Source organism: Elephas maximus, chromosome 15 (genome assembly GCF_024166365.1).
Source record: "Elephas maximus indicus isolate mEleMax1 chromosome 15, mEleMax1 primary haplotype, whole genome shotgun sequence".
NCBI lineage: Eukaryota > Metazoa > Chordata > Mammalia > Proboscidea > Elephantidae > Elephas > Elephas maximus.
In genome coordinates this window covers 63,035,600-63,061,706 of record NC_064833.1, presented here as the reverse complement: position 1 = coordinate 63,061,706, position 26,107 = coordinate 63,035,600, and the positions used below count along the sequence as shown (strand labels likewise).

General features: G+C 37.3%; 1 protein-coding gene across 1 annotated transcript in view; it reads left to right on the top strand.

The window, feature by feature from the left end:
• The window catches only part of PKIA (cAMP-dependent protein kinase inhibitor alpha), a 111,295-nt gene extending 91,213 nt beyond the window's left edge, over positions 1-20,082 (top strand). Inside the window, exons 3-4 of the mRNA XM_049854466.1 lie at positions 10,636-10,813; positions 16,339-20,082. Coding sequence (XP_049710423.1) covers positions 10,663-10,813; positions 16,339-16,418 — 231 coding nt within the window. The 5' untranslated portion in view covers positions 10,636-10,662 and the 3' untranslated portion in view covers positions 16,419-20,082. The remainder of the gene's footprint in view (positions 1-10,635; positions 10,814-16,338) is intronic.
• The last annotated feature ends 6,025 nt before the right edge of the window (positions 20,083-26,107 follow it).

The following is a 26,107-nucleotide window of genomic DNA, read 5'->3' as shown; positions in this document are numbered from 1 at the left end:
TCAACTTGTCTATTTGTCCCATGCATAAAACCAGTGGATCTTGGAGAATGACAGTGGATTATCGTGAACTTAACTATGTGGTGACTCCAATTCCAGATGTGGTTTCATTAGTTAAGCAAATTAATACAACTTCTAGTACCTGGTAAGCAGCTATTGATCCAGCCAATGCATTGTTCACGATTCTGGTTTTGAACGAGCCCTGAAAACAGTTTGCCTTCAGCTGGCAAGGCCAGCAATACACCTTCACTGTCCTTCCTCTGTTGTTGTTGTTATTGTTATTGTTGTTAGGTGCCGTCAAGTTGGTTCCGACTCATAGCGACCCTATGCACAACAGAACAAAACACTGCCTGGTCCTGCGCCATCCCTACAATCATTGTTATGCCTGAGCTCATTGTTGCAGCCACTGCATCAATCCACCTTGTCAAGGGTCTTCCTCTTTTCCGCCGACCCTGTACTTTGCCAAACATGATGTCCTTCTCCAGGGATTGATCCCTCCTGACAATATGTCCAAAGTATGTAAGATTCAGTCTCGCCGTCCTTGCCTCCAAGGAGCACTCTGGCCGCACTTCTTCCAAGACAGACCTGTTCGTTCTCTTGGCAGTCCACGGTATATTCAACATTCTTCACCAACACCACAATTCAAAGGCGTCAACTCTTCTTCAGTCTTCCTTATTCATTGTCCAGCTTTCACATGCATATGATGTGATTGAAAATACCATGGCTTGGGTCAGGCGCACCCTAGTCTTCAGGGTGACATCTTTGCTCTTCAACACTTCGAAGAGGTCCTTCCTCTAAGGTATATCAATTCTCTGGCCCTATATATATATATATATATAATTTATGTCATAATTTAGTCTGCAGGGACCTTGATTGCCTTCCCTTCCATGAGATGTCACACATTAATGGCATTAAGTTGATTGGACCTAGTAAGGAAGAAGTGTCAATGACTTTAGACTTACTGGTAAGATATTTGTGTGCTAAACAAACAAAAGGAAAAAAAAAAAACAAAACAAACTCATTGCCATCAAGTAGATTCTGCCCCCTGGGAAATTAACCTGACAAAAATTCCAGGCGCTGGTTTTAGGTGAAGTCTTTGTCTCTCTATCAGCTCTAGGGGAAGGTACTTGTCTCTTCAGTTTGTTTCCTGGTTCCTTGGAGATTTCCATGTGGCTTGGCATCCATCTACCCCCATCTCTGTTCTGCTTGCTTGTTTAATTTCTTTTATATCTCAAAAGAGATTGACTCAAGATACACCCTACACTAATCCTGCCTCATTAACATAACAAAAATAACCCATTCCCAAATGGGATTATAATCATAGGCATAGAGGTTAGGATTTAAAACATATATTCTGGGGAGTTGAAACAGTTGAAAATGGTAAAAGGGTCAGTTAGAAATGGCCGAAGGGATTTATGAGTAGCTTTGAGGTCCCTGTTGCCTACTTGGATGATGAAAATTATTACAAATTGTTAACATTTCAGGCCTCATTTTACATTTTAATGTTTTGATTTGTTAAGTATTATGGAAAGAGAAAAAAAAATTATTTGTGCCCAGGCTAAAAAAAGTTTCAGAGAAGAATTAAGTAATTATCCAATTAGCCAAGTCATGAATTTACAAAAACATGCCCATGTATATATCTATTTATATCTATATATCTCATCCTGAACCAGAACATGAGAATAAGAACTACCATCATCTGGGAATCAGAGATGAACTGGTGAATAAGGAGAAGATTGACAGGAATAATCATGAGCACCATGTACTGGAATCTTTTTGAACTTGAGTATTTTTATAATACACTGAAAATCTAGGAGGTGAGCATTTGGCAGAGATTTTCTTGAAAATGCACAAAGTGAGCCTGTCACTTCAAGGAAATAAAAATGACTATTTCTTGCCAATGAGAAAATCAGAGCTTTCAAACAAAACCCCAAAATTTGAAAAATTTATTATTTGCCCCTGTGAACTTGGCAATTTCCCAATACCAAAAAAAAGACTTTCCAGATGTGAGTGATGGCATTATCAACAAATATGATATTTTATAATGAAACATGTTACCTTCTGAAAGATTTGCATAACCCAGAGTACCAGTATTTTCCAAAGGACCAGGCATGATACTAAAAACTCATGCACAAGTACATGATCCTTTCAAAGGGCAAGATAAACAATGGATTTTAATGAAACAAAGTATGGAAAGCATTTTGATATGGTTTTAGGTTCCACATTGCATTTAAAAAAAAAGAAAGAAAATCCAGAATTATCTAAAAAGACTATTAAAATTCTCCTCCCTTTTCCAACTATACATCTGTGTGGGGCCAGATTTTCTTCATAAACTTCAACTAAAACAACATATTGGGACAAATGAGAAACCAGATGTCTTCTATTAAGGCAGACATTTGCAAAATTAAGCCAGAGATTTGCAAAGTATAAAACGATGCCTTTTTTTTTTCCACTGTGTTTTTTTTTGTTTTGGAAAATATTTTTCATTTTTATTAAAAATATATTATTTATGTAAACACGTAATGGGTTTATCATTGGCATCTTTAAGTGAATTTGTAAATATTTTTTAAATTTTTAGTTTTAATTTCTTATATGGTAAATATTTATAGGTATAACCCACATGAACAAAAGCTCACGAGAGTTCTCAATAATTTTTGAGAATGTATAGAATTTCTGAGACCAGAAAGGTTGAGAAACACTAATGTAGACCAAGCACTGAACATACAGTAAATTACTCAAGGACTTTTAACACATTGCACATAATTCCATAAATGAGAAATTATGAAGCAGCAGTTGAGAGGTTGTATAATTGTGGGGCAGGAATAATTTTCTTTCTGTTTTTCTTCTTAAACTAAAAAGAATCATACCATTTGTACTAGAGAGAAGTCTTCAGTGCATGCTGGTGACATTCTCTCCATTCTTTCTTCCAAGTTTCTGAGTCTCATTTCATGTGTCCCCATTTACAGGGGTAAAATTAGCATGATATCCAGTCACCATTTGGCTCATGACTCAGTGTCACTATAAAAATCACTTTAGCAGCTTCATAGGCCCAAATTCTCCTAGGATACATCTATACGAAACTCTTCAATTTGTTTAATATAGAAGACGTAAGTACATTTCCTTGCCTTTTCAATCTATCTAAATGTATAACTAAAAAAAAAATTTTTTTTTAATGTATAAATTCTACTGAAGTAAAACCTTTGATTTATTCTCTCAAATAATTTGTGTGTATATATAAGAAAAGGTTCAGGGCATAAACAGGGAAAAGACCAACAGGAATCATGAGCATCAGTTCAGAAATCCATTATACAAGGAAGAATTCTCAAGGCAGCAATGTTTCTTTTGTTAAAGAGTGAGAAAGTGTGGCGTTTTTAAGAAGGGGAATATGAAAAAGCAGGCTTACTTCTTATGAATTTTGATTGAATTTTATATGTCGATTTTAAAAGATTTATGCTTTAAAATCTAATCTAACTTTGAACAGTTTAATACCTAAATAATAAAATGTCTTTTTCCTCTCCTATCAGTCTTTGGGTATTAGTATAATTGGTTGTTTTGTATGAATATATATAAAAATATAACATCATATTATCTTGTTTATATTCAATACTACCATTTTGTGAGGACTAAACCAAAAATCCAAACCTGTTGCCGTCGAGTTGAGTCCAACTCATAGCAACCCTATACCCGAGAATACTAATTATAAGAGTAAAAACAGGAAACTCTAGTGAAGAAATGTAAGTCTACTTTAAGCAAGTTTTCCAGAATTTTTGTCTGATCAGTTTCTTCTTATAAGGTCAATTATGTACTAATTGCTATTCTATTAAACCTCTATCGGCTGCTAACATTTATTTGACTTTTTATACATCTCTCATTTTTCTGAATACCTGTCAATCATAACTATTTGGCAGCGGTTTCTCCATGATTTCAAAGTTAAAACAAAAGCCATCTATATAGTGGCATATTTGGAAAAAGAGATCTCTGGGTCTCTCATAGTGATATAACTAAATAGAAGACCTGTGCCTAAATGCTCAACTGAAAGAAAAATGACCTAGCTCTTATGCACATAAAAATAACTATTTTTGAGTAGCTAATAATTTCTTTTAATAAGAATTCAGTATATGAACTGTAATCAAGAGAGGGAAAAAATAAAAAGTTTACAGCATCTATATATTTTGTTACAAAATGCGGTTGTACTCATGGTTTCATTGACATATTCAATATGTATTTGTCAGTTATTATTCTTTGTATTAGACAAGGAATTTATTGTCTAGAGCAAGAAAATATAGTTAAAAAATGAAATACTACTTCTATAATGATAATGGCTACCATAATTGAATGTCCAGCATTTATTTTCTGTGTTAGTTTAAAGGTTCAGAATTGGAACAATTCTGCAGATCAATTTAGTAAATATATTTCACGTATTTTTTAAGGGAAGGGGAAGTTTACAGGAATAAGCTCTTCTCACAACTGTCGTTATTTCACTCAGTCCCAACGATGAAAACTATATATAAACATTTTTAAAGGTTCAGTGAGCGCAACATGTGTCTGTATCTTTCATACCCCCGATTTTCCTTCGTGTGCTCGTTACTTAGGAGCATGCGCAGTGAAATATCAAATTATTTGCTTCCCACTTATAAGCAGAATTGCCACCAGGATCCTTTTACATTCCCAAATACACAAATCATGGCACAATATACTTCTTTTAATTCATTTCTTCTGATGAGAAATGTCACCACTTTTCTCTGCCTCATTCTTAATATTTCAAGCTCTCCTTAAAACTGTTAGCAATGAAGTTGAATTAGATGTAAAGCCCCACATGCACATGATTATGACAGTCAGCACATAAAAATGATAATGCCAAAGAACAAGGACCTTTATTACAAAATACAGTGACCTTTACACAAAACCCACAGACCTGGGCTTAACTGATGGTTCTGTGTATTATTTAGCAGTCACTTGACATCTTCCAGGCTTATTTTCTTCATCTGAAAAATAACAATATTTTTACCTACTTCAAAGCATTAGTATCAGATGAGAAATAACAGTTGTTGTTTTTTTTTTTTTATGTTTTAAAAAGCCATAAGACTGAGAGTGAAAGACATCAGCAATGATCGTGAGGAATGCTTATTCTTGTATCCACCTCCTCTTAAATATTTATAAAATATATTTACTAGGCTAATGTGCATGTCCAATTCTGAAATTTTAAAGTAGCATGTGTTGTTGATAGCAGTTTAGAAGGTAATGAAAATATCTTGATAACTAATGGCACTGAATTACTCCAAGCTCAAAAGTCTTATTTGTGTACAGGCAACCTGGTAGAGTAGACAGAGTAGACTGCGACTTTGCAGACCTAAGTTCCAAGCACATAATTAACCAACAGTGTGAATATGGGCAGGTTACTTGAACTTTCTGGTCCTCAGATTCTTTACCTATAAAAACTTCAGGAATGGGTAGATGAATTTTTAGGATTTGGAAATTTAGAATAACATTCCTTATTGGTCAATTCTATTCAACATATTTTTATGTTAGGAATTATAAGTGATTAAAACATAAACAAACAGGAACAGTCAGAATTTATAATCCATGTAGGAGAGATAATCACAATGCGAGTTAGAATTTAAATACCCTTGTTGTTAGTTGCCATAGAGTCGATTCTGACTCATGTCAACCCCATGCGTGCAGAGTAGAACTGTGCTCCACAGGGTTTTCCAGGCTGCGACCTTTCAGGAGCAAGCTGCTAGAAGCAGGCTCCTGAGGTGCCTCTGGGTGGGTTTGAACCCCAACCTTTCAGCTAGTAGTTGAGTTTTTAACCATTCGTGCCACCCAGGGACTTCATAAGGGCCCTAAACCCCTTGCTGTCCAGTCCATCCTGACTCATAGAGACCCTGTAAGACAGAGGAGAACTGCCCCATATGGTTTCCAAGGCTGTAACCTTTACAGAAGCAGACCGCCACATCTGTCTCCCGAGGAACAGGTGGTGGGTTCCAACCTTGAACGTTTTGGTTAGCAGCTGAGCACTTTAACCACTATGTCATTGGTACTCCAATAAGTTGCCTAAGGAGGTATAAATAAAGCCCTGCAGAAGTGCTGGCTGAAGAGATTGGGGAAAGAGAAAACGGTATTTGGCTAAGTTTTGAGGCCTAAATCCATTTCAACAAGCAAGTTTGTTAGGGAAAGGAATACCAAGTGAAGTAATAAAAAAAAGCTTGAGCAAATGCACAGGCAGAGATGCCAAATACTGTGCATTATCCTGCCACAAACCAAGCACGAGAGTGGGTGCTGGAAGTTCATGCAGCAAAGGTGGGTTCTTTCCAAATTGTGAAAGGCCTTAAATGAAATGCTAAGAAATTCAAATGTGTTTTACAGGCAGTGGGGTAGACTTTTGAGAAAGGTCAAAAGGTGATTCTGGTAGCAGCATTTGGGATGGACTGGGGCATAGACAAACCTAGGAAATGGAGAGCGCAACAATAGGCCTGGTATGAGCTTTTCCTGTTTTGCTTTTATAAGGAGCAAATGTGAGTGACATCAGATAAAAACCAATGTGGCCTGGCAAGTGATTGGACGTGGATATCAAGGGAGAGAAATAAGTAAAAACATGCTGCAACACGGTGTGTCACTGTTAATGGGAAGTGAGTGGAGTCATCTGTGGGACTGGATGAGATATTCAAGTCAGGAAGGAAAGAGAGTCAAGGACTGAGCCTGCATTCCAATAGAATATGCCCTTATTCCAACAAGTGACCCTAGGAAGAGAAATCTGTGAAGAATACAAAATCGAATAGAATGGAATCAGGACAGTGAGAGATCATGGAAACAAAGAAAGAACAGCTGGTTTTTATTCATGTGCCAAACACTGCGTTAGGCCCTTTACATACATATTCCAAATAAATTCTCATAGCTACCTTGAGCGCTAGGTATATTGGTCAGAATATATTGATGAAGAAAGTGAAGTACAGAGAGATTATACATAACATAGCAAGATCTAGATTCAAATACAGAAAAGTTTGTTCCAAAGGCAATAATTGCACATCTATAATTTGCCATATGCTCTAGGGGAGAGTTTCAAGAAAGATGTAACTGGCAGAGCCAATTACTATAAAGAGGTCAAACAGGATGGACACTTACAAAAAGACAAACAAAAAAAGACTTTTATAGTAAGCATCAGGGATGCATAAATCTACAAAGATCTATATATAAAACATGCAATATAAAAGCCTTGGAATACAAAAGTTCCAAAGGGTTTTTCAAAGAAAACAAGAAAATAAAAGGAGCTAAACCTTTTTGAGATGTTTAATGAAGGAAAGAAGATGGTAACTCAAAGGTGTATGAGGGTTGAAGAAAGTGTATACAGTTAGATGGCTGGTTCATTTTTTTTTTTTTTTAAGTATGGTAAGATTTGAACATACTTGTAAACTTAAGGGAGAAATACAGAGGGGAAAGAAGATTATCAGGGAAAAAAATAATAAATGGAGCAAAGTCCTAGAGGAGATGAAAGAAGGACATAGAATCAATAGCGTATCTTAAAAAAAAAAAAAGGACAATTCATCCAGGAAAGGAAGAATGGTAATTTTACTGACAAATGTTGTTTGGCAGTGGAAGACATTTAGTCTTAGTCATGTTATGCTCCTATAACAGAAATACCACAAGTGGATGGCTTTAATGAAGAGAAGTTTATTCTCTCATAGTCCAATAAGCTAGAAGTCCAAATTCAGGGCGCCGGCTCCAGGGGAAGGCTTTCTCTCTCTGTTGGCTCTGAAGGAAGGTCCTTGACATCAGGAGCCTCAGGTCCAAAGGACACTCTCTGCTCCCAGCACTGCTTTCTTGGTGGTCTAAGGTCCCCAAATCTCTGCTTGCTTCTCTTTTATCTCTTGTAAGATAAAAGGCCGTACGGGCCACATCTCAGGGAAACTCCCTTTACATTGGATCAGTGACATGACCTTAGTAAGGGTGTTACAATCCCACCCTAATCCTCTTTAACATAAAATTACAATCACAAAATGGAGGACAACCACATAATACTAGGAATCATGGCCCAGACAAATTGATACACACATTTTTTATTGGACATAATTCAATCCATGACAACATTTAAGAGAATTTGCAGCAGATATTCCGTATCATCTCAGAGAAGGAAAATGCAAAGTCATCTCATAAAGGTAAATGGTAGGGTGGTATCTGGGTCTGTGGACTAGAAATGGTTTGGAATCCTTCCACAGGGGAAAGCATAAGGAAAAGTCAACTAGAGGTGAACAAATGAATTTCTGAGCAACTCTGAGCGTATACTAATAATAGAGTCAAAAATTTCTAGTTGGGCCAATTGGCACAATTTCGTGACTTTTTCTGGTAACAATCAGCCAGTTAGTAATGAATGAGGTCAGAGAAAGTGCACCATGATTTTTTCCAAGGCTTGAGGCTTAAGAAGGCAGAGATGACTATAGATCAAAGGGGCTTATTGAAGGCTAGTAAGAAACTACATGCAACTGGCCCAGGCTGGACCTAGAAGAAATGAAAATAAAAAGAGTTAAAGGAATTAAAGATAAGATCAGGACGAAGAATAGATTCACTGATAGTAAGAAGAAAAGAATAGGTGATTATGGCCAGAGAAAGGAATTTCAAAATTCAAGATTTTGGAAATGAAGTAGTTTTGAGTGATTGTTGTTTTTACACCCTCACTGGAAGTGCCATTAACAATCATGTATGTCATCCAGCTGTCCTGATTTACTTATTAGAAAATGGAAGACCAGGAGATTGGGCGATCTTTCACAAGTGACTACATGATTCAGTGGCAGGGCAAGGATTAGAATATTCTGAGAAATATTTTGAAATTTTAGATAAAATGTTAGAACCATCAAATAATATCCCGGCGGGGGGTGGGGCGGGGGGGAGAATGATTGATATAGTCAAGTAAATGGAAACCAATGTTACCGAAAATATTATAGTCACAATAAAGTATACCAAACCTGTTGCCATGGAGTCGATTCCAACTCATAACGACCCTATAGGACAGAGTAGAACTGCCCCATAGTGTTTCCAAGGAGCACCTGGTGAATTAGAACTGCCAAATTTTTGCTTAGCAGCCGTAGCTCTTTACCACTATGCTAGTCAGGGTTTCCAATAAAGTATACAGTATACATATGTTTCCTATTTCGAAACTTGTATTATGCATGTTTCCCTCTTTGCTGTTTCAGTTTCCTCTTGAAGAGCATATAAAAGTCTTCTCCAGTGTGTATTGGGAGAATTGAGACTAAGCTTAAAGGAATGTGCTACTGGCTGTTATCTGAAATTATAAATGGCAGCAAGTAATTTCAAAATGCCAGTGTCTGTGCCCTTGTTGGTATTAGCTTTCTCCACAGTTCTTATCTTTTGAAAAGACCCCTTCCTCTTGAGAATGCAATGAGTTTTTCATCTAAAAGCATAGTAATATGTCTTTAAAATGGTTAGGTTAGGTTAGGTTAGTAGTAAGAATAATTTGTTTAAATCAATTAGCCTGACAGAAATTCGTCTTAGTATTCATTACTCTTTTGACCTTCAGGGAAAGCTACACACTTAAACATAGAAAAAGAAATTAAAGATTTGTTTTTTTTATTTGATGGTCTTTTGTCATAGTTTACCTTGAAAATATGTATCTTCATTAAATGTTTACATATGTGTCTTACCAAGTTTTTTTTTTTTTAGAAAGCTCACTTTCATTGGCTTCTTGATAAATTTAAACAACTACTTTGTGATTTTATTTCAAAGATTCAGTGCAGGGAGATCATTATTCCTTTCAAGCAATGGCATACCAAGGGGAGCACAAGGAAGCTGCCCTCCTGGATTGGGAGCAATATTTGATCACTGACATTTACAATTTCTGGTGCACGCTGGTAATAAAAAAGCAAACTGGATTTTGGTCCATTTCACTATTGTTCTTAGACTCTTTACAAATAATGTACTCGCTTTCTGCTAGGATAGGCCACTCTCACTCAACCCCCACCTTGGTAAGCTAGTAATCTCAAATTCACCTCTCTGGAGTTTAAGACATTAAAATGGTGCTTTTGTTGTTGTTAGGTGACGTCGAGTCAATTTCAACTCATAGCAACCCCATGTGACAGACTAGAACTTCGCCATAGGGTTTTCTAGGCTGTAATCTTTTTAATCTTTATGATAGCAGATCTCCAGGTCTTTTCTTCAGTGGAGCCACTGGGTGAGTTCCAACCACAAACCTCCAGGTCAGCAGGCAAACACTAAATTGTTGCACCACCAGGGCTCCTTAAAACGGTGCTAGAGAAGGAGGATTTTATTATCTAAACCAGGTGTCAACAGGCCAAATCAAGCCCATTGCCTGTTTTTGGAAATAAAGTTTTATTGGAACACAGCCATACTCATGCATTACATATCATCTACAGCTGCTTTTGCACTACAATCACAGAACTTCGTAGTTGGGACAGAGACCTTGAACTATTTAAGGCCTGAAAGATTTACTATCTTTCTCTTTATAGAAAAAGTTTCCCAAAACGCTATTTGCTTTGTAGGTATGTAAACAAAACAATTACTTCACATTCATGTTGTATGGCAGTAGTTTAATGAGTGTCTTTGTTAATGTTTATTTACCAGTCTTTGACCAACCTTATAGTTAACCTATTGTTTTTTTCTCTTTTTTAGTCCCTGCTATGTGGATATTTGTTAGCAATGACTGATGTGGAAACTACATATGCAGATTTTATTGCTTCAGGAAGAACAGGTAGAAGAAATGCAATACATGATATCCTGGTTTCCTCTGCAAGTGGCAACAGCAATGAATTAGCCTTGAAATTAGCAGGTCTTGATATCAATAAGACAGGTAAGTAGTCTGACACACACTTCTCTATGTATGTGTAATGATTTGCAGTGCTTCCAGAGGGGAATTAAGGCATGGAAAGCTACCTTTGAAAATAACCTAATAGAAAGAATTATAAACAGTCTTAGGCAAGATAAAAGTCTGGGACTAATTTTTTAATTACTCCACTCTTTTCAATGACTTCCCTCACAGGATTTTCCACTATAATACAGAATCCCTAAGCTGATTTTACTAATGAAATCAATAAGACACATGTTGATTTTTTAAAAAACAACTCATCTCTATAAAAGCTTTGAAATTGCCTACGTAGAATATTTTAAAGAGTTGGAGCTCCTACTTTGGACAATGTTGGCTACTTCTACCATTTAATAGGGAGTTACATGGTTAACAAGATTCACTGGTTAGTCTGATAGATCAGAATTCCAAGAACCATTTCAAAAGAAAAGGGTCTTTAATACCAATTTTATTGGGAACAGAAGTAAAATACTCTGTTATATGAGTGAATCCTAGGTAAAAGTTTCTTTTATAGTAGAGAGGATTTTGAAAAATTTGTTTTATTATTGGGTCTTTAACTCTTACCCAAGGAGTCTGACTTTACTAACATTAAAAATAATCAAAACTCACTGAAATTTGAATATGAGGTTTGTTCTGAGAAGTTATTTTACATGCATATAGGTAGACTATTTTGACTCTAGCAAAAGCAAATGGCTCGGAGAAGCTAGGTACTGAAAAACCGATCCATTGCCGTTGTGTCAATTCTGACTCATAGTGACCCTACAGGACAGAGTAGAACTGCCCCATAGAGTTTCTAAGGCCGTAGCCCTTACGGAAGCAGACTATCACATCTTTCTCACACAAAGCCGCTGGTGGGTTTGACCTTCCAATGGGGCGGATTAACCAGTAAGCAAGGTATGCATGGGCTTGCATTGTGTTTACTTACTTAACTGTAGTGCACAATTTCACATGGGTTTCAGCACATCATGGTAAAAAACAGCCAAAATTGTGCACTATAAATTAATAAGTAAGCACAAGTAAACCTGTGCCTTGCTTATTGCGTAATCCATCCCTGCCTGCCAGCCTCTCGGTAGCAGCTGAGTCCTTAAACACTGCACCACCAGGGCTCCAGAAGCTAGGTAAATGGGGCTTATAAAGAGAAGAGGAGGGAGAAATATAGAAGACTGACCACTGCCTAATTTAAGCATGATTGATTGAACCCCGCCCTCCCCCTTTTACTGAGATCAAAACCAAACCCATTGCCTTGGAGTAGATTCTGACTCACAGTGACCCAATAGGAACATAGTAGAAGTGCCCCCATATGGTTTCCAAGGAGCCATCGTGGATACAAACTGCTGACCTTCTTTGGTTAGCAGCCAAGCTCTTAACCAAAGGGCTCCATTACTGGGATCAAAAGGATATCAATTCACAAAATAGTCTTTGCCCCTCCACCCAGCCGTATCTTTTGAGAGTCAAATTTAGTAAGCCTGACTTCCTACCGGAAAGAAAGGATTTGCAACTTCAGGTGAAACAAAAGCAGATGGCAGAGTGAGTTTGGTCAGGGATTTCTTTAAAGTGACTATTGTGTTTTGTGGGTAAGAAAACTACAAAATCGAAGCAAGATATCTTCAATTTCTCTCTTTAACACTAATGAAAAAGAAAAAACAAGCCTGACACATTAAAATACTTGGCAGCCTTACTTCTGAGTATTGTAAGGAGTCCCCTGATAATTTCTCTATCAGTAGCTTTTGCAAGTATGAAGGCTGAATGTGTTTCCCTGAGAAAGACCTGTGCGAAATAACCCTTAAAAGTAAAAAGGGGCTCTTGATTAAGGAGTCATAATGTTTCGAAGATTTAATAAACTAATATAAAAAAATATTTAGCACAGTTCTTCAGTTGTGGTAACCACTCAATACATTTTAGCTATCAGAATTTTTATGGAAATGCCTTTGAATTATTGGGAAACTGAATATATATAATACACACACTAATGAAATGGGTCAACATTACCTTTAAGTACCTATGGACAGTTATTTTATTCAATGGGGAAAGGACATTAGATCACAGATTGGTCTTTTCAAATTCAGTCAGCATCACGTTGCGATATATAACCAAAAACCTTTGCCATCAAGTTGATTCCAACTCATAGCAACCCTATAGAACAGAGTAGAACTGCCCCATGGAGTTTCCAAGGATTCGAACTGCCTACCTTTTGGTTAGCAGCTGAGCTTTAACCACTACACCACTAGGGCTCCTTGGAATATACAGACCTGTGTATTTTAGGTTTCACTGTTTCTCTATTATTGCTATCAGGAGTTACTTCTCAAAGCAGCTCTGAGAAAGGCTGAAGAAAATTAATTAAATTTGTTGGCATAGGTAGGTAAATACACTTTTTCCACAGCACCTTTGAGAATTTGCTAATTTATTTTAAAAGATTTATGTATTTTTAAAATTTTTTACGTAAATAACTCCAGAATGCATTAACTTTACCCTTATTAGTAGTACATTTTTATTTAATTCCTTTATTTAATTTTAATTCCTTCTTTTTCTGTTTTCACTAAAATTGATAATTCGTTAGCTCCAAGTCTGTTCTGTTATCCAAGAGAACATATAAAATTATTACTGAATTTTGTCTGGGCAAAATAATTCAGATATCTTCATGCCTCCCAATATCTTTTTTTCTAAACATTTCTGCATGTTCATTGCAATTCTCTAAAAACCCCTTGCCATCAAGTCAATTCTGACTCATAGCAACCCTACAGGACAGAGTAGAACTGCCCCACAGGGTTTCCAAGGAGCCCCTGGTGGATTCGAACAGCCAACTTAAACCACTACACCACAAGGGTTTCCTTCAATTCTCTAGGCCCTTGTAAAATTTTGTTTCTTTTTCAAATCGTAAATTGCAGAACTCGGCAAAGTATAAACAGCACTGACTTTATTATTTTAAGAACTAAAGCTAATAACTGTATAATATGGAATTCTAAAATATAAAAAATGACAAAGGTATAATCACAAATTAAACATCACTGAGAATTTTGAGAGATGTCCTCTTTAATTCCTGAGTGTTTCATCTTATTTTATTTCATACTTGGCAACATTGCTGTCCCATGTTTACCTCAATTTGTTAACAACCATTTATTTTGCCACAGCTCTGTGTTTGTTGCATTATGCTAAGGCATGAGAAGTGTCCCTAGATACCCAGAAAGTCCCAAGCCCCATGGGAGTCTAGTTTCTCATCTTGTATTTATGTAGTCACTTTCATCCTTAAATATTCTACTGTTTGCATCTGTCCTAATTTGATTTCATTCTTTGGTTACCAAGAGCTTCTTCCATTTATGAAGTTCCTCTTGGATGCTAATCTGCACACTCAGATTCATGCCATCTGCACATCCTGGGAGCCTGTTCATTACTCTCATAATAAAAGTAATATATGAAAATGATATATAATGTCTGGTTACATATCCTTGGAACCCATTTAGAACAGAACATAATTTTTATGTACAGGAATTGCTTTTAATTCCCTGAAAGATTAAATACCAGTGGAGTATGGGGAGATGTTTTGTGAACATTTGTTAAGAATAAAGGAGAAACTGACCTGCAACATTATGATCCAAAGAATGGACTAACCTTCTTACCTCCATCCATTTGAATTACAGTAACAAACTCTTAGCAAATATTGCTATAATTTATATTATTGCAATTCCCAAAAATATTTTTGTCCACCAAAAAAGAGTGGACTAACCTTCTTACCTCCATCCATTTGAATTACAGTAACAAACTCTTAGCAAATATTGCTATAATTTATATTATTGCAATTCCCAAAAATATTTTTGTCCACCAAAAAAGAATGGACTAACCTTCTTACCTCCATCCATTTGAATTACAGTAACAAACTCTTAGCAAATATTGCTATAACTTATATTATTGCAATTCCCAAAAATATTTTTGTCCACCAAAAAAAGAATGGACTAACCTTCTTACCTCCATCCATTTGAATTACAGTAACAAACTCTTAGCAAATATTGCTATAACTTATATTATTGCAATTCCCAAAAATATTTTTGTCCACCAAGCCTGCAAAAATGGCAGTGTGGTGTCAGAGGTCCTCCTCTAACTTCAAGAGGGAGAGGAAAGAGAATCGCCATCATCATCAGCCCAGGGCTGATTCCCTGAGATGGAGGTCATACATCCCTCCCCCCTTCCAACCTTTATACAAATTCTGACACCAGCCTTCCCTCACACAGCACTCTCTACTGTCTCTGCTGGGTTCAATAATTTATTGTAATGGCCACACACAAACACAGACAATACTAATGATTATGGTGTTTATTAGGGAAGTAACAGGGTACAACTCGGGATCAGGAACAACTCAGAAGTAACAGAACAACTCAGGACACAGTTCTTGATCAGGACAGCTTCTTTTTGCCCTCTGCCGATGGTTCTCCTTAGGCAAGTGTTACAGCTCTTAACTTCAAGGGTCAGCAAAATCCACCACAACCATCTCTTGCTGGTCTCCTGGTTCCTGCCATCTTGCGCTGCAGTTGCTCTTGCTACTGCCACTGTCTCTCACTATCTTCTGTGTCACAGCTTCTCTTCCTCTCTCTCTCCTCATGTCTCTTTTTAAGATAGCCTAACTGGACAATCCCCTCGTTAGGGTTCCATATGCCTAATTTGCATGGTCCCACCCCCGTGAGACCCCCATTCACCTTATTTGCATACTGTCACCCAATCACTGTGTGGGACTTACAAGATCACACACGGCTAAGACGGCCGCCGTATTAAGTGATGCACTACACCACAAAGCCATATTGGTTGCCTAGTAACCAAGTAACAATGCAGATATTTGAGTATTAGAGTCAAGGGCTGTCTACAAAGTGACCTCATATTGGGTGAAAGCACTGTTCAGTTTTAGTGTTCTCTGTGTTGCTGGCTGAGATTGCCACTGTGGGTACAGTTAGGAGGGTGGTTTTACTGGAATTGAGCACGTGTTCTCTAAAGGAAGTCCAGAGACCTTCTTGAGTATCCAAGTGACTGGCCAGCTGACAACAAATGATGTCCTTTCATCTTCCACTCATGTTTTTAATTTGAACTAATAAAACCTGTGAGAAATAAGCTGTATTATAAATAACAGAAAATGAAATTTTCATATATTTCTTGAATAAGACCAGAAGATGTAAAAAAAGGTAAACTCACTCCCCATTTCTGATTTCTGACTAAAGATGTCTAGAATTGCGACTTGTGAAACTATATTTATATTTCCTACCTATTTGACAAAAGCCTAGATGATCACTAACTACTCTGCAATTTCAATTATTTTGTTTTTGAGTTATGCTGACCTGATTTAGCCGGTCCTTGAAATATGTACACCATTTTCTTGATGGTGATCTGCTTAACCAAGAAAATACGCACGCCTTTCTGAGGATTTCAGATTTCTTGAGTGTTTCTGAAGTTTCCAATATGATATATTGAAAGCCAGTTAATATAAGCAATAGTTTTTATTTTGCCTTTTGCATTTTTTTCATTATCTCTTACAGAAGGTGAAGAAGATGCACAACGAAACACAACAGAACAAAGTGGAGAAGGCCAGGCGGAGGCAGCAAAATCCGAAAGCTAACACCCCACTTTGACCTTGAACAACACCTGAGGATGTCTCCAATCTCCAGGCCTGGCTGGAATGCATTCGTTTCTATGAGTGAAAAGGGGGAAAAGAAAATGGCTGTGCTGCATTGCAGGAACCTGCTCATTAACATGTTAAAAATGGGGGCAGAGGCTGTGGCTGCAGACAGACTTTTCTCTACCTCTGTCATTAGCAATGGTTGAGATCATGTGGCTTGTGTTTGGACGTGGTTTTTGTATGGATCCTTTCACTTGACCACATGATGAAATGCTTGTAGAGAGTAGCACCGACACTAGATGATGATTCTTCCTGTAGCATCTGGCCCCTCACAATGTCAGAGGATTTAATTGTGTCTAATTGCAAAGGGTTGATTGAACGCCAGAGTTTAAAGATCTCTGGCCCAAGTATTGACCCAGTAAAAGAACCATCCAGAAAGCACTGTTTTTAGAATTATAGATCCATGTGTTACTGCTGTGTTATTTACACTGTTTTGTATCGTACAGTATAGACGCTCAGCACTGCCCCCTTCTTTGATTGCTTGTGAAAAACAAAAATGATGTATGTTACTGTGAATTTTTATACCACTCATTTTTAAAAGGGCTGGCTTTTTTTTTTTTTTTTCTTACCATAGTGTGGTGGTGTACACAGGAGAGAGCACACTTTTTTTAAAAATTTTTCCCCTTGATCACTAAATGTTAGTGAATTTAATCTAATAGAGTCATCAAGACTCCATTCCTTTATCATATTGGCATTTAACAATACCCATTGATGTGAACATTGCCTGAATTCAGTGTGTTTGACCAGAATTCAACCTATCAATTTTGTTTCATTTCCAAGAGAAGAGTTTTTCCCAACTAATATTTTTATTTAATTATGAGAATTTTGGAGAGCTGGGAAGGTGGAGAAGACGAGATAATATTAAGAACTGGAAATATTTTGTTCCGTTGGAATCAAGTGTCTTCCAATGCGGTATGTTACTATTTAAATGTGGAGGACAACTTACTTCCTTGAGGCTGCAAAAGATGGGGAAAAGATCTCCTTGCAATCATGTGGACACCAGTCACAAAAGTAAAGCCCTCGTGTTGTATTTTTCATGGTTTTTTTTTTTTTTTTCCCAGCCCTATCAGATCCAAATGTTATTATGCACTTTTTAATGTTTGTAAACTTTTACTAATAATTAGTGTGACTTGCATTCTGATACAATAATAATCGTCATTAGAAGCTAAAAAAATCTTCCTTAATACTGTGGATGGTCTCTGCTGTGTTTTGACATCATGGTACTTATTGTATGGACATTTTCTGTGAGCTGTGTAATTCCTCTGGTCAGTATTATGAAATCATTTGTCAGTGGTAATAAATAAGGAACCAGTAATTTGCCAGTGGTTCATGAATGAGTGGATATATATCAGATAACATGAAGCCCCTGTACAATCAAAAGCCCGTTTAGTGGTCCTCGAGGGCTTAGATACAGTCTCAGGTGAAGCAGATACAGCAGCTTTTCCACAGGTAATCTATGTGGACATACCAGCAACTCAGCCCCTCTTTGTAGTTGCACACAGGATGAAAGGTAAGTCTACCTACATTTCCCTTCACGGTAGTCTTTAACTGACTGGGATAAGGATATGGGTCTCATTTGGTCCTCGATCAGATGTTAGTAGAAAAAAACAAAAATCAGTGTGAGTCTTTTAGAGACTAGAAAGGGAAAATATTAAATTTTGGAGTACTTCTTTCTATCTAATCCATTAAGAGGCAAAATGTCCAGTTAAAATTTTAAAAAATCATCTATTAGTAGACTCACAAGTGTGAAAAGAGGTTCGTGGGGCTTTTTTAGACTCTCTCTAGTAGTCCATTTAAAACATCCAACCCATATGTAGTTCAATATCCTCATTAACAATCCTCAGTTTTCTTATGAATCTAGGTAAAGTTCTCTCCACCTTAAAGTTGTGGATTCCGAACCGATCTCCTGTGATTTTGGGACCACTGCTGAGACTATGTGGAGGTTTTATATTCCTATGTGATACACTATTATTAATGCATGTGGTGTCATGCTTGTCTTTGAATATATAACAGTGCTAAATTGCAAAGTCATATGGAGCTTTTGATTTAGTTTGACCTTTTACTGCTACTTTGTCTGTTACATTCAAACACAGAAGCTTTCCCAAACTGGGAAGATGAAAATTGACTTTCCAAAATGCTCAGCAGAAGTTCACAGTATCCTCCAAACTTTATTGTCATTTCCTTTATTTGCAAGTCAATAATACACATGGATCTGAATTTTTAAGAATGGAAAGAAAGGGTAGGAAACCAAAGCATTGAATGCCTCCTAAACAATAGTCTCTATGTTAATAACTTTGCAGCACATATTTTTCCACTTAATCCTCAAACAATTCTATTAGAGAATTATCACTATCCCAATTCACAGTGTAGGAAAATTGGTTTCAATAAGGCATAACTTTTCAAAGCTTCAAAAGTAATCAGAAATTAAGATTTGAACCCACGTGCATCTATCTCTGGGGAGCTTCTGACTTCACATGCCAAAAAATTAAAGCCAGTTACAGAGCATGTTTACCTGAAAGGGAACATTAAGAGATGGACTGGCTCAGTCTCCATATTTTAAAGAAGGAAACTGAGTGGCAGAAAGAGGAACTGTCTTGCTCAAGTTCATCTAGATGGGTAAAGGCCCAGATGTGACTGGATCATAAATCCAAAAAACCCACTGCCAAGTCGATTCTGACTCATAGCGACCCTACAGGACAGAGTAGAACTGCCCTGTAGAGTTTCCAAGGAATGCCTGGTGGATTTGAACTGCCTGCCTCTTGGTTAGCAGCCGTAGTACTTGACCACTACGCCACCAGGGTTTCTGACTGGATCACAGACTGCATTTTCTTTAAAAGAAGGTCAATTACAACTTATTCTTTCTGTGTTATACTTCAAACATCCAGAAGATATTTTTTTTTTTGGTATATAGTATGTAACCTGGAAACCCTGGTGACGTAGTAGTTAAGAACTACGGCTGCTAACCAAAAGGTTCGCAGCTTGAATCCATCAGGTGCTCCTTTGAAACCCTATGGGGCAGTTCTACTCTGTCCTATAGGGTCATTACCAGTCGGAATTGACTCAACGGCAACAGTTTGGGTTTTTTTTTTTTGGGGGGGGGTTTAGTCTGTAACCTTAGCATGATTTGGATATTTTATGTGCCACGCTACTCATTTTGTTTAATTAACTAGAAACCTGAAGATTTCAGTTTTTTGACCCGTTTCCACACGTGTGAACTTGTTGAATTTATCATCCTTTATATAAGCATCTTATGCCAACATATTACTCTCATAAATTCATAGAAATGTTTTTCGACACATAAGAGACAGTGTGCCCTCCAATTTTTAGGCAATACCCCAGATCTGCACACTGTAACTGCCCGACTCCTGAGTGTTACTCAGACATAGTGGCAATGCACCATCTTATAAGATGAATGATATTTTCATTTCTTTTCAGAGAAGCAATAATGGGTTAAAAAAAAAAAAAAGTAACCTCGGGGCAGTAAGCTTCTGTGTGAATCCTGTAGCAATAGGGAGAAAATGTACTACTCATCAAGTGAAAACAGAAAAGGAGCTATGATTTATGATGTTTTCATTGGCCTTAATTCTTGTTCCTTAATCTAAAAAGTGGCAGTCTCTGAAGTCATTTGTGAGCTTGTATGACTTTTGTATTTAGCAATGTTGCATGCTCACATACTTGATATTAAAACTAACACATTTTTCTGAAACGTACACAGTCTATTAAGAGTATTTATTGAACACACACAATATACTCAGCAGTTGAGACAGTGCTGCAGGTGGTGGAGAAATCCACGCCTTAGCCATCCTGGGGTGTATGCATGCAGCCTACCAGTCTTCGCTGGCATTTACTCCGATAATTTCCGCCTTTGTTCCACTCTAGTAGTCCACTTCCTGGACTGTGTTATCAACCGAAACCATTCCACCTCCTAGATCTTAATTCCGATATCACACCTGTGGTTCTTACCTGCTCACCTGCCGAGTGGTGATTTTTGATCAGGAGAAAGAACGGCATTTATGGAAACTCCCTGAAAGTGTTTACAGCAGTCCTCCACCACCCACATACACATATATACATTCACACACAAACACACTTTTCCCCTTGAAAAGACTTCCTGCATGGCTTTATCTTCTTTCCCAGCTGCTACCACCAGCCCCCAAATTGAGAACCACTTGAATCAACAACGAAGATACACAATAGCTTCTCTACATTAAGGATAACATTTTGGGATAAAAAACATTAAGGATAACATTTTGGGATAGAGAAGCAAAAAAATAACCCCAATGCCGTCCAGTCAATTCCGACTCATAGTGACCCTAAATAGGGCAGAGTAGAACTTGCCCCATAGCGTTTCCAAGGAGCTCCTGGTGGATTCGAACTGCCGACTTTTTGGTTAGCAGCCGTAGCAAAGAAAGTTTAAATTCTTTTATCTTGGATTCCTCTCTTTTCTTCGTATTACTTTTACCACATACAGCCACTAAAGGCCAACCAGAAACCAAGGTGGGGCTCAGGAGAAATGAGGCATATAAACAGCACTTAACTTGAGTCCAGCCAAGTAAAAGAGGGTGCAGGCAGTTAAATTCATCTTACTCAGACCACAAAGGTAAACCACTATATAGGGAATCTGAACAAAACGCTAGTATCTCTTCTCTTAGGAGCCCTGGTGGCACAGTGGTTAAAGCACTGGGCTTGGAGGTTGGAACCCACCAAATGCTGCAGCAATCTGCTTCTGTAAAGATTTAGTCTTGGAAACCCTAGGGAGTAGTTCTACTCTGTCCTATGGGGTCGCTGAGTCAGAATCAACTCAACAGCAACGTTTTTTTTTTTTTGTCTTTTCTCTATTGTATATTTTTTTGCATCTGTCAAGGATTTGGGTATTTGGGATCCTGGTCACCTCCCATTTAAAGTCAAAATTAACAGAACTACCTTACTGTAACCACTAACTTTGTAATGTGTACCACATGTAATTATTGATCATATCAAGATGGATGTTTCCTCTGCAACCCTCCTCCTAGCCTGCAGTCCATTATTGATCATTCTTCTCAGTGCTCTCAACTTCCTTCTTTCTTGTCTTTCTGCTGCCTCTGCCCAATCAGTAGCACTGCCTTCTTTCTACCTGTCTTCCGAATGCTGAATGACTATGAAAAGTTTTGAACTGCTGACCTTTCGGTTAATAGCTTGCCGTAGCTCTTAACCACTGTGCCACCAGGCTACATAAAAAACTTATAACAGTGCTTATTCATTGTTTGCAACCTTACTTTGGACATAAGTGCTGCACAGCTCTTTTTTATTATGCCCCTGGGGAAGAAATTTTCTTATTTTCCAAGATTTATGCTTTCATCTGGGATTTTTAAACTATCCCCTTATGACTTCAACTGGAGGTCTATTCATTATTCTTTCCCCTTCAGTGACTTTGGTCTTTTTCACAAATGTGCTCAAGTTCTCAAGCTGCCTTCTTTCCTTCACTACTTAAGTGTCTCAAAATAATAATCTATGCTGCCTGTTTTCGTGCTTCTTCTCCTTCTTATTCTTTTGCAGTTTGACTTCCCATTAATTTTTTCTCAATATAGTTACTAAGGCATCTTTAGTAGCTCCTGGACTCTCAGTAATTGTCACTGAAGCCCTGACCAGTATGGAAATTAAAGTGATGATGATTCAGATGATTCATGCTTCATCTAAAATCAAATTTAGTGTTTTTATAATTTCAGCTGATATTAGTGTGGCAGAATATAGCTGCATAATAAAGTCTTCTTAAGGATGGAATCTACATATCCCAAAAGACAGTCAGTTTCCCTCTAAAATCTCACCTATGATGTGTGGATATGTCCTTTTCCTTCAATCACAATCTCTCCTTAACGTTTGTTTGCTGTATTTTTAGATCCTATAGTGCTCATTTCTTCATAGGGATAGTTGCCACGTATATAGGCACTAACCCAAAGTCTGGACATCCATAACTGGGCAAAATTACCTTGTGATATTGTAGAGTTCTATGTTCCATCATACCCTGTAATGACTGCCAGTGGTATCAGTAGTTCCTCTCAACAGTAATCATGCACAAAGAAAAAGACACCACTATCCCTCTCTGTATTAGAAAGAAGTATATGAATCCTAATTGCCAAATATAATGAATATTTATATTTTCTAATTTATTGCCTACCCTGTGGCATTTAACCCTGTTCACCAGAGAATCTTTGTTTTTGAAATGTCTAATTTGTCTTCCTTTTTTCCAGGTGTTGTGTGTGTACGTGTTTTTGTTCCTTTCTCTCTGGAAACTCCTCACTCTCCTTGACTGGTTTCTCCTTCTCTACTTCTCCATTAAATACACCTTCTCCTCACGTATCAACTCTCTCTTTATCTGACATTTTCCATTTATGGCAACAGTAAAAAATCTGCTATCCGACTACTTTGCACATTAACGATGTACATCTGACAGTAATGAACGACGAGGTGTGAGGCAAGAGTAACACTAGCCGTGATGGTTAAGGTTGTGTGCCAACTTGGCTGGCCATGATTCTCAGTGGTTTGGTAGTTATGTAATGATGTAATTTGGCTGTTGTACAATGATGTAGTCAACCTCCATTTTCACATCGGCTGATTTTGCATAATGACCTGGTCTTTGGAACCTGACCATGTCGATAAGTGAGGAGAGTATGTACTGTGGTTCTCTGGAGATCCATTCTTATTGCTCTCTCTAATTCCACTTTCTGGATGACTTCTTCCACTTCCACAACCAACACCTTTACAATGATGAATCCCATATCTTAATGTCCAACTCAGAGGTCACTACTGGCCTCTTGGACAATCCAACATGGATTCCCCAAAAGCATCTTAAAGTTCAATATTTCAATGCTAAACCAAGTATATCACCCCATTCCCAAACCTGTTTTCTCTGTTATAGATCTCATATAATGGCACCACTGATTTCTTAGCAACCCTACATCAAAATTCTTAAGAGTTCTCCTAATTTTTTCCTCTTCCTTCAATTTGTTTCCTAGTCAAACAGCTGTAATTCTTAATTACTTCTTGAAACTGCCCACTTTTTTTGTCTGCACTTTAATCCTTCAAATCGCTTATCTAACTCACCAAGACCTGCCTGGTGCCTCCAATCTGGCACTTTGGCCAACCATCTTGTCACTAGATGTATCTTTCTAATACATGAGTCTAATGACTTCATTCCTCTAATTTAAAAACTCTTGAATTTACCCAGACAAAACTTCTTTAAGCACCACACTTTATTTTTACATACCTCCTTACTCTATTTAATTCCTTGCTCTGTGTTAGCTTTTTTATTCTTTCTAAAATGTTCTTTTTTGTGCTTGTTGGCAAATTCTCACTGATCCTTTTAGATGGTGCTCCAATACAACGTTTACCTTAGAGCCTTTTTTGACTTGAATCCCCATTCCAAGATCTACCCTAGTAAGTTAGTTGTTCCATACTCCTTTCTCCTCTAACACTTAGTCTGCAAGCGTATGTCAACATTGTTATACCCATTTGCTTACATATATATCTCCCCAACTAGAATGTAAGATCACTGAGGGCAGGGGCCCTATTTTATTCATCTTTGCATCTTCAATAAATGTTTGTAAATAAGTGGTATCTTCTCTCTCGAAGCTGACAAATACAGTCAAGAGACAAGACTTACACTTAGATCAATTAGGGAAAAACACAATTCAGAGATACAGTTGATGCTTAAAAAATATACAAGATTATATTACAGAAGATAAATATTTGATTTCTATCACGTTATTTCTAGTTTATGCACTAGAGTAACTATTTTTTAATTTTTATCTCAAACCGTGTTGTACATTTGCACACACACACACACACACAAGTGTGACATGGTTTATAGAGATGAAATGCATGCAACCAATAGGATAATATATAAATAAATGACGAGATAAGGGTGAGGCGCCAAGCTAATAGTTGCCTTGGTAAAGGTATTCCTTGGCATTCTGTAGCATGAAATCCCTTCAGTTTCTTGGAATTGAGATTACCCAAAAGAAGGAGGCTGTATCTCTTCCTGGCCTAAAGCAACACATAGACAGGGAGGACGATTTCCAGGGAGAATCTTGGTGGCCTTGAGCAAGATTTCTAGGAATATGTTTTAAAAAAATGTCTTCAATTTATATACTTCAATTGTCTAAAGAAATGGGAATTTTGATAAGACTGTAATGAACTTTTAAGGCAGGAATTCATAGAACAAAAGGGGAAACTAATAGAAAGGAATAAGAAACACATTTTTAAACATCCAAGAAAGAAAGGACACTGATGTCTATGTATAGAATAGCAAAATCTTCTTTCTGACTATTGTAACTTTTGCAAAATTTATTTAGATAAAAAAATAGTAAGCAAAGTAACACTGGAAATCTAACAGGACTTACGAAGTATTGTACTTTTTGACTCTGAAACTGAGAAATAAGAATGGCCAAGGTAATTGTGTAGGTTATCTCCTAAAAGAACACATTTTTACACTTTGGCTGCCATGATTCATTTTACACATTTCACTTGAGTAGGATGGTGTGACTATTATGACTGCCTGTTGAATTTCTAAGTTTTCTTTTATCCCACATGTTCTCAGGAATTCATAAACCAATACATAACCATGAGTTCTAAGAGCAAAAAGTTACGTAAAAATAGCTGTAGCTGAGGAATGACAACTTAAACAGATCATTCCCAGATGGTCCTAAATAAAATCCAGTAAATCATCGAATTTATTTAGAAAATATTTATTCAGCATTTAGTATATTTAAGACTTTTTGTTAGGTGTGGACTCCTGATGGTGCAATGGTTAAGCATTTGGCTGCCAACCAAAAGAACGACAGTTCAAATTCAGCAGCCACTCCTTGGAAATCCTATGGGGCAGTTTTATTCTATTCTATGGGGTCACTAAGAATCAGAATAGACTCAACAGCAATGTTTTTTGTTTTGTTGTTATGTTTGGTGAAGTAAGGAGTTAACATCTTTGACCAGTAGAAATTGAAATTTGTGATGTTAACCATACTTTTTCTATCAGTGTTCCCAGCCATCCCCCTAATACCACTCCTCCTCATCTGATAATTTCTTCCTCAATTTCTCTCTCTGATGCCAATTTAATTTTTGCCCAGCTGAGTCCCAGGCATTTTTTTTTTTTTATCTTCAGCAAATTTTATTTTGCTTGAGTCAACCAAAACGAGTCAGCAGGGGACTAAGCCTCTCCAAAAGACTGACTCAAAAAGGGAAGAACGGCTAGGGCTTATATGGGTTCGGTGGAGATAACAGAGTAATGAATATTTAGTGGACTTCTTTCAAGGGGCGGGTACTTCTCAGAGTGGTGGTGCATGTTAATTAAGTTGCCTGTGCATCTGGAATCTAAGATGGAACCTGCTGATATTCAAGATGGAGTCCTCTCGGCAGCCCTTGGCATTGCTTATTATGGGATATAGCGCAAGCATACTGATCTTTGGCACTACATCACCATCTCCAGAGGGCTAAAAAAGGTTAAACAGCGGTCACACTTTGTTCTTCTGTGCATGCGGGGCCTGTAAAGGGGGAAGGGACTAGAAAACCACTAAGAAGGAGATAGTAATTCATGGGTTATTTCAACCTTATCTCATGTTGACAGGGTGTGGTTCCTGTTTATTCAACTTCTAGAA